This window comes from Sorex araneus, chromosome X (assembly GCF_027595985.1).
Source record: "Sorex araneus isolate mSorAra2 chromosome X, mSorAra2.pri, whole genome shotgun sequence".
In the NCBI taxonomy this organism is placed as follows: Eukaryota; Metazoa; Chordata; class Mammalia; order Eulipotyphla; family Soricidae; genus Sorex; species Sorex araneus.
Window position 1 is genome coordinate 167,139,996 of NC_073313.1, and position 14,204 is coordinate 167,154,199.

General features: G+C 59.4%; 1 protein-coding gene across 1 annotated transcript in view; it reads left to right on the forward strand.

Annotated features, from left to right (window-relative positions):
* CXH1orf21 (chromosome X C1orf21 homolog) overlaps positions 1–13,223 on the forward strand; it is a 62,448-nt gene extending 49,225 nt beyond the window's left edge. Inside the window, exons 4-6 of the mRNA XM_055120615.1 lie at positions 10,387–10,463; positions 10,752–10,812; positions 12,552–13,223. Coding sequence (XP_054976590.1) covers positions 10,387–10,463; positions 10,752–10,812; positions 12,552–12,590 — 177 coding nt within the window. The 3' untranslated portion in view covers positions 12,591–13,223. The remainder of the gene's footprint in view (positions 1–10,386; positions 10,464–10,751; positions 10,813–12,551) is intronic.
* Positions 13,224–14,204: the final 981 nt, after the last annotated feature.

Below are 14,204 nucleotides of genomic sequence, written 5' to 3' on the forward strand. Positions count from 1 at the left end.
TGGGGCTTCTCCTGTTCGAAGGTCAGCGCACAAAGGGCTGATAAAGGAGAGCACAGAAGGGAGAGGGCTGGGCCAGACACACGGTGACAAAGGGCAGAGACCTGGGGGTGCCACAGAGGGAAGCTCACGGTGCTGGAGGCCTCCTCTCCCTTGATTTGGGGGGGCCACACCCGGCGGTGCTCAGGGCTGACTCCCGGCTCTGCACTCAGGGATCACTCCTGGCGGTGCTCGGGGGACCCTGTGGGATGCCGGGGCTCGAACCCGGGTTGGCCTCACGCAAGGCAAACGCCCTCCCTGCTGTGCTATCGCTCCGGACCCCTGAGGTGCCTGTTTTGGCACCTGCTGAAGGGGACGGTGGAGGCGGGAGGTCAGTTCGGGGAGGGGGATGGGACAGTTCCGGTGCTGAGGGTGGCCGCGTGGCCCCGGGAGGTGGGTGTGTTTGTGGCGGGGAGGGTGGTTCCACGGACAGGAAGGTGCGGTGGATGGCGTGGACATGGGGGGCAGTTGTGAGGACGGGGGAGGACAATTGACGGTGGGAATGGCATCGAGAAGGGTGGTGTCGCGGCCACAGTGGTGGCAGCAAAGCTGTGAGGGTGAGCTTGAGGATGAGGATGGTGGTGGTTGTGATGGTGACGCCAATAATGGTGGTTGTGATGGCAACACCAGTGGTGGTGATTATGGCGATGCCAATGGTGGTGGTTGTGATGGCAACACCAGTGGTGGTGATTATGGCGATGCCAATGGTGGTGGTTGTGATGGCAACACCAGTGTTGGGGGTGGGGTGTGATCATGAGGAAGGTGAGAATGGGGGTGATGGTGATGGTTAAGACAGTGCTGGTGATGGTAGCCGTCTTGGCAGTGGTGAGGAGGTCGAGAATGGCCATGAGGGTGGTGGTAACTGCACTGTTGATGGAGGTGGTGGTAGAGATGGTCGTGTTGGTGATGCCAGTGGTGATGGTGATGGTGGTGGTGCTGGTCGTGAGGAGGGTGAGGACGGTGGGGATTGTGATGGCGATGCCAATGGTGGTCATGGTGATGGTGGTGATGGTGATGATGGTGATGGTGGTGGTGGTGGTGGTGATGTGGCAACGGTGATGGTGATGGTGATGATGGTCATGGTAATGGTGGTTGGTGATAATGGTGGTGATAGTGATGGTTGTGATGGTAATGGTAGTGGTGGTGATAGTGATGATGGTGATGATGATGGCTGTGGTGGTGATGGTGGTGATGATGGTCATGGTGATGGTGATGATGGTGATGGTGTTGATGGTGATGATAGTGGTGTTGGTGGGCTGGTGGTGGTGGCAGTCTCGGCAGTGGTGAGGAGGTCGAGAATGGCCGTGAAGGTGGAGGCAGCCACACTGTTGATGGAGACGGTGGTGTTGGCATTGCCAGTGTTGATGGTGACGGTGGTGGTGTTGGTGGTGTTGGTCGTGAGGAGGTCGAGGACGGTGGCTTGATCCTGATGAGGCCGAGGACAGTGGTGTGGAGGGTGCTGGTCCTGACAACACAGCTGAGAAGGACAGTGAGGACAGTTGTCACGGTCACACTCACGGTGCCGGTCGTGATCCTGGTGTGGAGGTTGGGAAAGGTGACGGTGGTGGTGGTCCTATGATGGTGGCGACGGTGAGGTTGGGACCAATGGCGGTGATGACCTTGAGATTGGCGGTGAGGGTCGTGGTGACGGTGGTGGTGAGATTGAGCCTGGTGCTGGTGCTGGCTCCTGTGTCCTGACGGGGTTGATCACCCCGGCCGTGGAGGAGGTAACGGCTGCTCTGGACAGAGTTAACCTGATTCCGTGTCTGTAACAAAATCAGCCTGGCAAATAATTTTCGACTTTCTTCTCCTCTCCTTCTCTGTCTCGGACGTCACCAAATTCATCCCAAGAGAGTTGAAAGTATTTTGAAGTTTTCCTTGTATTTCTCAACGGTCGCCTTAATTACGGTGATCGCTGGTGACTCACTGAATCCACCCCCCCGGCTTGCTTCCTGCCGAAGGGCCCCTGGCTCCTTCGTCACACAGACGTTTGCCTCGTCACCCTCCTCTCTGGATTCCCCTTCTACTCTAGCTCCAGGGTCCTCCCGGGAGCCGTTCGATTTAGTTCGTTGGTTTGGGGAGTACTCCCAGCGGTGCTCAGGGCTTACTCCCGGCTCTGCACTCAGGGCTCACTCTTGGCAGTCAGTCAGTGCTCAGGGCTCCCAGGGAATTAGAACCCGGGTCGGCTGTGCAGTCTCTCCAGCCCCACACCCCAATCTGTTGGAATGTTCTGTGGTTTTCACAGCTCTGGTTCTTACATTTCTACCTCCTGCCTCTCACCGTGAGACTCAGTTCCGACAGGGAAGCCACACGTTCTGATCTCCGTCTGTTTGAAAGTGGTCTGGCTTCCCACTTAGGGACACTTCTGTCTTTGGTTTGTTTGTTTTTTTGCTTTTTGGGTCACACCCGGCAATGCACAGGGGTCACTCCTGGCTCTGCACTCAGGAACTACCCCTGGCGGTGCTCAGGGGACCATATAGGATGCTGGGAATTGAACCCGGGTCGGCCGCGTGCAAGGCAAACGCCCTACCCACTATTACTCCAGCCCCATGGGAGGCTTCTGTCTTACCTCCTAAGTTGGTCCGAGTGGGTGCATGTTGAATTGGGTGGCTGAGATTCGGAAAGTTGATTGCGTCGATTGATTGGATTTGGTTCCTGGCTCTCTCTCCTCCCTCTACCTTTTCTCTCCTCGTCTTTGCTGATGCCCGATTCCGCCCAAACCTCGCTGGGCCGTGTGGGCACCTACTGCCTGGGCTGAGTTTCTGCAGCCCTGACTTTAATTAATTTGTTGCCTGCTGCGAATTCCCTTCTTCTTGCCTGCAGCATGCACACTCTGTCCGTTCTTACTTTTTTAGGGGATGTCCTTTTTTGGTTTGGGAGCTTTTTGTTTGGTTTGGTGGGGCGGGGGAGGTGGGCCCCAACTGGCGATGCTCAGGGCTGACTCCTGGCTCAGCACTCAGGAATCACTGGAGAAGTTTCTAGAACCGTCCTTCTCCGTGTCACTGTGTTTGCACTCGTGCATTCTGGGTGCAGGTACATGTTGTGTGTTTTGTCTTTGGGGGTCAGACCCGACGATGCTCAGGAATCACTCCTGGCGGTGCTGGGGGACCCTAGGGGATGCCGGGGATCGAACCCGGGTCTGCCGCGTGCCAGGCCAACGCCCTCCCCGCTGTGCTGTCGCTCCAGCCCAGGGTCTGGACCCCGGAACGAGGTCACATATGAAGGTCTCTCTGGGTCGCCATTGAGGCCGGAGAAAAAAGCCCGAGTCTCACACAGGACCCCGTGACTCGTGACTCCCGCCTCGGGCCCCTGGCTGTGGCCCAGCAAAACTCTCCATGGTGCTACTTTTAAGTACCTGTTTCCGAGCTCCCATCTGCACGTAATTTATAGGTGCGGGGCCATGCCCAGGGGTTTAAAAAGATGTGGCTGGCATTAAAGTATATCCCTGTGCCCGGCTCTTTCCAATTTGGGGGCTTAGGGAAATTGCAATCTCGTTTTGGAAAGCGTCTATTTGGGCTGAGCCGTTGCTCTTTGTAGTTCTGGTACCTGCAATTTTGGAAGAGGAACCGAGTCTTTCTGGCCTCTGGCTTCGTGTGGATATAAATACCAGTGTCCCGGTTTCCCTTCAAAAAAAATTTTTTTTTTTGGTGTGTGTGGGGGGGTGTCTACACCCAGCACTGCTCAGGGCTTAACTCCTGGTCCCCCCAAGCACTGCCAGCAGGGATCCCTGAGCACAGAGCCAGGAGTCAGCCCTGAGCACTTGAGACGGAGCCCCCAAACGGGACAGACCAAAACAGGCTTTGAGTCACTGCTCTAAACGCCAGCGTCTCTGATGGCTGCTGCAGAGGTGGGGCGTGCTGGAACGGGCGTGTGGCCGGGCCTGGCTTCCCGGCAGCCCCTGGAGTCTGGCACGGCCCTCGAGGCTGCCAGCATGTCGTACCGTCACCGTCCCAACTTGTCGTGTGCCCGCTGGGCACCGCTGCGGTCTTGGGTGGGCGGGTCCCCCCGCCAGTATGGCCCGGGGGTCAGCGCCTCTGTTTCTTTTTTCACTTGGGGAGCAGTGTAGTGGCTTTGCGTGTCTTAGTAGGGGGATGGACTCACAGATCTGACTTTCCCGCAAAAGGCAAAAGCGTTTATGATTCTTCTTTGGGGGGCTGGTGAGGGGGCGGTGGGCGTGGGCTCCTAAGCGATGCCTGGTGGATTCTCAACCCTCAGGGCCGGTGGTTTAAGCGTAAGCGTCCACAGATGTGGTAGTGCTTGGCCCTTGCAGCGCCAGAAGATACCCTGCAGTGCTCAGGGCTGACTCCAGGCTCTGCACTCAGGAATCTGGGGTCTTCGAAGCAGTGACTCGGGGAGCTGGGGTCCACCCAGGTCTGGGAAAAACCCCATCACTGTTTCCAGCAGTGCTCCTGGAGGAGGGCTATTGGGCTCCCTGTCCCAGAGTTTTGCATTTCTCAGATGGATGGTAGCCAGAATGTTCTAGAAGGTCTAAGAACATTCTAGAATGTTCTAGAAGTGGTGCTCAGAGACATGTGCCTAGTGAGTTGGACAGAGGCACACACGGGGTGCGCTTAGGGATGATGAAAGGGAACATTTGTATCATCTCAAGCCCCTTGGTCTTGGTTTGGGGCCCCAGAGTGTTAGGAATGCTTTCTAGAACCTTCTGATGTTTTATGCTCACTGTACGGTGACAAGAGGCAGATTTGTTTCTCTGAAAAAAAAATTTTTTTAAACGACTTCTGGCAGTTGGAGCAGATGTGTTTAATAATTCAGCGAAAGATCAAGAATAATTTTTGTTTTTTAATAACTAGACGTGTATTTGTCTTCGTCTGTGGAACTCAGTTGCTGATGATTTCAGATGCTGTGTGTGTACGTGTGAAGTGTTCCTTGTACTGCTCTAAAATGTCACTCCGACACTAACGCTTCTCTGTGTCGCTTTGTAGAGCATACGGGTTCTCTGGTTTTATCTTCCGCTCACATCAGTCTTTTACCCGTAAAGGTACTTTTTTTTTCTCCCCAGAATCATCCGCTCTGACCATGAACTAACTCACACCAGATACAAATCAGTTGATTTTCCTGTTCTGTCCGATGTTCTTGCGGCGTTTCCTTTGAGCCCGTTGGGAAATCCAGGCCCACATTGATTCCCGCCACTCCCTGGCTCTGGTCTGGAAACCTCTAGGTCAGCGACATTCGGGGGCATTAACTTTCCGAGTCATCACTTCTTATTCCAGGTTCAGAACATCTTGCTCAAGGCCCTGCGGCGTATTAAAATCCCAGGATGGGTAACGAGCTACAGCACAGCAGGGGGGGCGTTTGCTTGGCACGTGGCCAACCCGGGTTCGATGCCCAGCATCCCATAGGGTTCCCTTGAGCACCGCCGGGAGTGATTCCTGAGTGCAGAGCCAGGAGTCAGCCCTGAGCTCGCCGGGTGTGACCCAAAAAGAAATAAACAAAATAAAATAAAGGGTTGCGGGTGGGAGGAGTGGGGAGTTGGGTCTACACCCATCTGTGCTCAGGGCTCACTCCATTTTATTTTTTATTTTTTAAATTTTTTAATTTTATTTATTTATTTTTTTTGGCTTTTTGGTCATACCCGGCGATGCTCAGGGCTGACTCCTGACTGTGCTCAGGAATCACTCCTGGCGGTGCTCGGGGGACCCTAGGGGATGCTGGCGGTCAAAGGCAGGCTGGCCATGTGCAAGGCAAACGCCCCTCCCCGCTGTGCTATCCCTCTGACCCCTTAGTACTTACTTTAAATTAGAAACATCGGGGCTGGATCGAGAGCACAGTGGGGAGGGCATTTGTTTGCCTGGCATGTGGCTGACCCGGGTTCGAGCACCGCCAGGGGTGATTCCTGAGCACAGAGCCAGGAGTCAGCCCTGAGCATCGCCAGGTGGAACCCAAAAGAAAAAAAATAGATAAATAAAATATAAAAGAAACGCTCGTCAGGGCTGGAGAGAGGGTGCTGGGTCAGCTCACGGGCTCTGCTGAGCACAAAGGCAGGAGTAGCCCCAGAGCCAACGTGGGGTGTGGCCCTAAAAACCAAAACGCCCCGGACCAGCCTGAAGCCCTTTCACGGAGGAGCTCAGCCGCCTCAGCGGTGCTACAGGACAGTCAGGAGGTTCCGCCCCCATGGAAAGTTCTAGAAGGTTCTTGGGGCTTCTGCAGGTGGGCGCCGCCCGCAGCCTGCAGCTCTGTGGATGCAACCCGGGCTCCCTGCTCCCCCTCTGACAGACAGTTTGGCAGCGCCACGCACATTCTTCCCGGTGGAGGCTCTGCTAGCACTTGTCCTGGGAGCACTGTGTGAGTCAGCCCTGGCAGGACGGGATGTGCAAAGCCAGGGGCTTACGTGGACAAATCTGCAGGATCTCGGGCCCGTTTGGGGGGCGGGGCGGGGCGGGGTGGCCGCTCCTGGGTGGGGAATTCGAGTCCAGACACCTCCTGGGGGTGTTTGTCCCCAAACCCCGCTGAGTTTGCCTCGACTTCCTGGCTGTCCCCAGAGCTCAAGAACCAAGTCCGTGTCCTCACGGCCCTGGACTCGGGTGGACCCGCTCGGAGGGGTGGGGAGGGGGTCTGGAGACCCCCCGGCACTGGGCGGCTCAGGGCAGAGCAGACCGACGGGGCTGCCTCAGCCGCTTCTTCCTTCTTACAACGCAGCAAACAGGCGCGTCCACTTCAAGCACGTCAGAACACACAGTGCAGCCTGGGAGTGGAGCGGGTGTCAGGGCTTCCTGTAGCCCGCGGCCTGCCCGGGCGTCACTCGGGGTCCCCCAGCGCTGCTGGGAACGAGCTCTGAGCTCTGGACGCCGCTGGGTGTGACCCCATCAGGAAAAGAGAAAGCAAGACCGGAGTGAACCTTTTCTTTTTATTTTTGGCTTTTTGGGTCACACCCGGTGATGCACAGGAATCCTGGCAGTGCTCGGGGGACCCTAGGGGATGCCGGGGATCGAACCCGGGCCCCCCACGTGTCAGACCAACGCCCTCCCCGCTGTGCTGGCTCTCTCTGATTCCAGCAAATCACTGTCACTGTCACTGTTGTCCTGTTGCTCATCGATTTGCTCGAGCGGGCGCCAGTCACGTCTCCATGGTGAGACTTGCTGTGACTGTGTTTGGCATCTCGAATACACCACGGGGAGCTTGCCAGGCTCTGCCCTGTGGGCGGGATCCTCTCGGTAGCTGGCCGGGCTCTCTGAGAGGGACGGAGGAATCGAACCCGGGTTGGCTGAGTGAAAGGCGAAAGCCCAACCGCTGTGCTATCGCACCAGCCCAAATAAATATTTTACTTTCTGCGTTTTGGGTCCCACCTGGCGATGCTCAGGGCTGACTCCCGGCTCTGCACTCAGGAATCACTCCTGGCGGTGCTCGGGGGACCCTATGGGATGTCGGGGATCGAACCTGGGTTGGCCGCGTGCCAGGCCAACGCCCTCCCCGCTGTGCTGTCACTCCAGGCCCGGATACGCTTTTCTTCATGTGGTTTTGTAGAACTCTCCCTCTCCTCCTGTGGGTGCTGTGCCCCCTTAACTGCCCTCTCTGGACTCCCCAAACTTCCTGCCTTGGTTCCTTCTCCCCGGCAGCCCGTGGCCCCGAGCCGTGGGGCTCCCCCCGAGAGCTGGACCTGAATCGAGGTTTCCACACCCCGGGCAGGCCCCGAGCGGCCCGGCCCGATCGGGAATCTCATGAGTCAGCACACTCGCGTCTCCGTGCACGTCCTCTCATTCCCCTCAAGCTGCCCGACATGCATGCCAACTTCTAGAAGCTTCTAGAAGCCCTTGGATCTTCTAGAAAGTTCTAGAAGTCCTCGGAGCTTCTAGAAGTTTCTAGACATTTCTAGTGCTTCTTCCTGGCCCCTGGGTCAAAGGTTCCCACCCACCTTCCCTTTTTTTTCAGGGGGGGGAGGTTGCACACCTGGCAGTGCTCGGGGCTGACTCCTGGCTCTGTGCTCAGAAATGACTCCTGACGGGGCTTGGGGGAACCATTTGGGATTGCCGGGGATCGAACCCGGTCAGCCGTGTGCAAGGCCAGCGCCCGACTTCACTGTCGTTCCAGACCCTGTGTTTCGGGTCCCACCTGGCGGTGTTCAGGGCTGACTCCTGGCTCTGCACTCAGGAATCACTCCTGGCGGTGCCCGGGGGACCCTATGGGATGCCGGGGATCGAACCCGGGTCGGCCGCGTGCCAGGCCAACGCCCTCCCCGCTGTGCTGTGGCTCCAGCCATCTACATCTTCTACTTCAGACCCAATTCACGTGCCAAAAATTCACTCCGATCCGCCTCCACCTGGCACTTCCGGATCATGTGATTTATTCGGGAGCCCCTTTGGCTTCCCTGCGGGGCCGGGTTGGGATCTGAGCCCTCCTTCCTGACGGCTAGCCTTTCCATTCCACGCCTGCGACCGACCGGCCCCTCCCTCAGGGCCAGCACCTGCATTTCATTAGCTCTTAATTGGGTCCTGAGCCCGGGAGGGTGGCAGCTGGGACGGCTGATGGATGTTTCTGCCAGCGTGGACGCAGAGCTGGACGCGTGAAGAAGCCGCTTTGCAGGTTCCGTCTGCGCTTCAGGCCCCAGTGGGCAGGGGCGGGCCGGCTGACATTGGACACATTTTTTTTTTTCTTTTTTCTTTCTGGGTCCCACCCGGCGATGCTCAGGGCTGACTCCTGACTCAGGAATCACTCCTGGCGGTGCTCAGGGGACCCTATGGGATGCTGGGAATCGAACCCAAGTCGGCCACATGCCAGGTCAACGCCCTCCCCGCTGTGCTATCAATAGCTCCGGCCCGAACAGACGTTTATTAGACGTGCCGGTGCCCCCAGCTCGCTGGTCCAGCTGCAGGGTCCGGTCTTAAGACCCCCCAGTGCCCGAATCCTCCCACAAGGAAACCCAGGTCCTTCCTCTAGCCCTTGCCCTTTCGCCTGCACCTTCTGGAGTTGGGACACTCCCAGCCAGGAGGGAATTTCCTTGGGCCAGAGGGTCCCCGGCTTCCGCCTCCCCCCCTCCCGCTCTCTGCCTCACTGCCTGGGTTCCGGCTGGCTGGGGGGAGGCCTGAAACCATCTTTGTTCTCTGTTGGAGGCAGTGCAGAGCTGGGGAAGGTTCCGGAAGGGGCTGGGGGAATGTGGAAGTAGCTGGGCAGGGGACCTGTGTGTTCCGGAAGAGTCTGTGGAAACACAAGAGACTCTTTCCTGCCCTGGTGTCAGGTGCCAGCCCGGGGCCCCGGGGAGGAGGGTCCTGACCGCTGACCCTCTCTCCGCCCCCCCGCCCCGCGCTCATGGTCTGCCCAGCACTGTGAACTCATGGCGGCGTCTCCGTCTGCCCAGGGCTCCGAGGTGGCCAGAGGAACACCAGGGTCCAGCTTCTCTGGAGCTTGAGCCATAGCACAGCAGAGAGGGCGTTGGCCTGGCATGCGGCCGACCTGGGTTCGATTCCCAGCATCCCATAGGGTCCCCTGAGCACTGCTAGGAGTGATTCCTGAGTGCAGAGCCAGGAGTAACCCCTGAGCATCGCCGGGTGGGACCCAAAAGGAAAAAGAAATAAAAAAAGAGAAGAAAAAGAAAATTTAAGGGGTCAGAGCAAGAGCACAGTAGGGAGGGCGTTTGCCTGGCACGTGGTCACCCCAGGTTCGAGCCCCAGCACCAGCTAACGAGCCCCTTGAAACCAGCACCTCCGGGAGTGATCCCTGAGTGCAGAGCCGGAAGCCCCGAGCATCACTGGGGTGGCCCCCGAACTAAAAACAGACACACAAAAACTTGACCAAGGGGCTGGAGCGATTGCACAGCGGGGAGGGCGTTTGCCTTGCATGCGGCCGACCCAGGTTCGATTCCCAGCATCCCATAGGGTCCCCTGAGCACCGCCAGGGCTGATTCCTGAGTGCAGAGCCAGGAGTGGCCCCTGTGCATCGCCAGGTGTGACCCACCCAAAAAGCAAAAAAAAAAAAAAAAAAAACTTGACCTAAGCGAAGGAGGCCTTTCCAGGTTTGCCAAGAGAACCAGGGTGTGGGGGGAGGGGGAGAGAGAGAGAGAGAGAGAGCTAGAGCGGCCCCTGAGCACTGTTCTGGGAGTAGCACCTGAGCACTGCTGGGTGAGTCCCTCAAATAATTCCCAAAGACAAGCCAGGGCCAGCTTTGTGCCTCAGCCTCAGAATCCCGCATCCTTCGAGTCTCTTGCTGGTCCCGGTCACCCCCCAACTCGTTTTCACACCCGTCCCAAGATTTTGCTCGTCAGCCCTCGCTGCAGCTTGCAGGTTCTTCCTTGGGGCCGAGGGCCCTCTGTGACAGCAGGCCGTGGCGTGTCCCTCGACGTTGGGGCCGGGGGCGGGGGACCCTCGCCACGACCCCCGTGACCCCCCCCCTGTGTTGCAGGAGAAAAGTGCCAGTTCAAACGTCAGACTGAAAACCAGCAAGGAGATTCCGGGCTTGGTGCACCAGCCTCGAGCCAAGTAAGCCCCTCCTGCCCCCTGCCCCGGGGTTAGCCGTCGCGCTCGGGCGCGGCACGGGTCAGGGAGCCCACGACAGCACCCCCAAATCCATCCATGCTGCTCTGCCCCCTGTGTTCCTTTCTCTCGTACCCGCGCACGCTGAGGAGGGTGGCACCCCCCGACATTCCATGCCCGTGGTGGGTTTTGCAGCCAGGAGGGGGCAGCGGCGGGTGCCCCTGACCTCGGGGGAGGCGGCATCCCCCCCCCCCCACCCCTCTCCGAGGCGCTGAGCCCCGTCTTGTCTTGCAGCATGCACATCTCGGAGAGCCAACAGGAGTTTTTCCGGATGCTGGATGAGAAGATCGAGAAGGTGAGGCCGGATGCCCGCAGCTGGGCGGGACTCGGGATTTGACTGTGGTGGGCAGGGGCAGAGGGCCACGAAATCCCGTCTCCCCGCTGAGACAACGTGGCTGGGGGGGCGTGTGGGGTGGTGGCTAGAGCGAGAGCACAGCGGAGAGGGCGCTGGCCTGGCGCACGGCCGGCCTGGGTTCGATCCCCGGCATCCCATAGGGTCCCCCGAGCACCGCCAGGAGTGATTCCTGAGTGCAGAGCCGGGAGTCAGCCCTGAGCACCACCAGGTGGGACCCAAAAGGCCAAAATAATAACAACAACAACAACAACAATAATAATAATAATAATAATAATTACAACAACAATAATACTCATGGAACTGGACAGATAGCACAGCAGGGAGGGCGTTTGCCTGGCACGCAGCCGACCCAGGTTCGATCCCCAGCATCCCATAGGGTCCCCCGAGCACCGCCAGGAGTGATTCCTGAGTGCAGAGCCGGGAGTCAGCCCTGAGCATCGCCGGGTGGGACCCCCCCAGAAAACACCAAAAAAATAAATAAGAAGAGAAAGCAGAGCGGGCCCAGGAGGCCTCCTGCGGGCGTGCGGGGGGCCGGAGCCCCTGAATGACCGTCCAGTTCCCAGGCAGCCCTTCCTTGTCCGCCTTGGGCCGGGGGCGGGGCTGCCAGGCTGCGGGGCACCGACACAAGGGCCCTGTTGTCGCCAGGGTGCCGCCCCCCATTGCTCCCGGCGGGGGGCAGTTGCTTCCGCAGAGAGCCGGGCTGGGGGTCCCCACTTCCTGCTCCCGCCCTGTAGATGAGGCGTGAGGCTGAGGCAGCCTCCTGGCGCCAGTCCCAGACTCTCGGGGCTTGGTGAGATGGCACACGTGAAGCCGACGGGGGCCGAGAGGGAAAGACTGAGGCCACCCCCCGTCCTGCGCCTGGCGGGTCTTTCCCTGCAGAGCCGAGAGCGGGGAGGGACACGTCCATCTGGGGTGAGCGCTGGGCTCGCTGGGAGCTAAAGGGCTGGCTTTGCCACCCGCTCACGTCCATCCGTGTTTTGCGCGCCCTGCCAGTCTTCCGAGCCCGGAGACCCCCTCCCAGCCCCACCCTGGCCAGGACGAACTGCGTTTCCATCTGCCACCCTGGCCAGGATGAACCGCGTTTCCGTCTGCCACATTTCACCACATCACTGCCACACCCAAGGTTTTTTTTGGTTTTTTTTTTGGGGGTCCTACCCGGCGATGCTCAGGGCTGACTCCCGGCTCTGCACTCAGGAATCACTCCTGGTGGTGCTCGGGGGACCCTATGGGATGCCGGGGATCGAACCCAGGTCGGCTGCGTGCCAGGCAAACGCTCTCCCCGCTGTGCTCTCGCTCCAGCCCCCGCACCCATGTTTTTGACAACCAAGATCGTTTTTTTTCAATTGTTTAAATTATTTTTTTGGAGGGGGGCAGTGGTTTGGGTCCCACCCGGCGATGCTCAGGGCTGACTCCCGGCTCTGCACTCAGGAAATCACTCCTGGCGGTGCTCGGGGGACCCTAGGGGATGCCGGAGATCAAACCCGGGTCAGCTGCCACGTGCCAGGCCAGCGCCCTCCCCGCTGTGCTCTCGCTCCAGCCTCTGGCTTGCTGACCTTTAACCCAGCCTCGTTATCGACTGGAGCATGGAGCATAGACTTTGCAGAGTTTTGCCTTAGAGCCTCTCTGGTTCCCCGCTGGGCCTCTCACTCCCCCTCCCCCTCCTCCCCGCCCCCCTGCAGGGTCGCGATTACTGTTCGGAAGAAGAGGACATGACATAGCGCCCACGCGACCCCTGGCCCCCCGGAGCGACTACTATGTAAATAGGCCACACCCCCCGTGGAACCGTTTCCTGCCAAGGATTAGTGTCCGATCCGACGACCCCTCCACGCCGAAGACGATGGTTCTGTCGCCCGCGCCCCCCCCCCCCCATCACCGTGCTCCTTCCACACGGGGCAGTGAGTGCTCCCGCCACATGGACCGTTCTGGAACTTTTCTTGGGTCTCTTCCTGCCCACCCCCCCACCCCCGCGTCCGGGTTCTGGGGTCACCCCGGGAAAGAGACTTGTGCATTTTGTTGCGGTTCTGCAGCCTGTTTGGGAGTGAGGCCGGGCCAAGCTCTGGATTCGAATCCTCGACTTCCCGAGACAGCCGTTCCCCCACCCCTGGGCTCCCGACGCCCCCCCCGGCCCCCCCCTTGGGGCAGCCGGCTCTTGCTTCCTTTGGGGCGTGATGCTAAGTTTTGGGGGTGGGGATGGCCAGGGCCTGGGCCTGTCTGCTCTCCGGGCTGACGTGGACGGCCGTGGGAGTCGGGGGATCTGTGCCCCGGTCGCCGGCTGTGCCCGGAGGAAGTGTGATTGCAATCACTCCCCGACTTTTTTTCTAAGAAAATAAACATTTTACTGTTTTTATGTATCTTGGTCTTCTCCCGTTCATCCCGCCTCTGCTGGACGCTGGTCCCGGGGGCCTGGGGGGTGGAGGGGGCCGGACGCTGGCACACGGCGACTTTGGGGAGACCCCTCCCCTCACGGCTCCCTGCAAATTAATTCTGTTTCTTCATTCTCGCCTTCTTCTCCCAGACATTCCGGGCCCTCGGGCTGGCCTTTCCTCCCCTGGCCTCCCCCACCTCACCCCCCATTTGGAGGCCGGGGGAGGGTCACACTTGGGGGGGTCCCTCCCTACCAGCCTCTTAGGAGAAAGTGCCAGGAATGCAAGATGTAGAAAGGAAAAAATGCAGGAAAAAAATCGAGGTTTTTTTTTAAATTTTTTTTTGGGGGGGTGCCCCATGCAGTGCCCAAGGCAAGGGGCCAGCTGAGGTTTGGGGTTTGGTTTTGGTTTTTTGGCTTTTTGGGGTCACACCCGGCGGTGCTCAGGGCTGACTCCCGGCTCTGCACTCAGGAATCACTCCTGGCGGTGCTCCGGGGACCCTAGGGGATGCCGGGGATCGAACCCGGGTCGGCCGTGTGCCAGGCCAACGCCCTCCCCGCTGTGCTGTCGCTCCGGCCCATGTCCACATTCTCACGGGGTTGCCAGAACCTTCCGGGACTTTCCCTTTGTGACTCTGTGGTCACCGGGGGGGGGGCCTGCTCACTGGGCTGCCCGCCCCTCTGGGGACGGGGACAGTGGGGAGAGGCCGCCGCCCCTCAGACCTGCGGGGGTGTGTGTGCCCCCTCCCCCGAGTGCTCTGCCAGCCCTCTCGAGGACAGCCTGGCCTGGGGGCCTTGGGAGGGGGCCAGGCCGGTGCCAGCACTGGACACGCCCCCACTCCGGCCCGTCAGCCACGAGTCTGGGGACCTGGCATGTTCCAGAAGGTTCTGGGAGGGCCTGGGTGGTCCTTGAAGTGGGAGAGCTTGAGCTGGGGGCAGATGGACAGACGGATGGGTGGGCAGATGGATG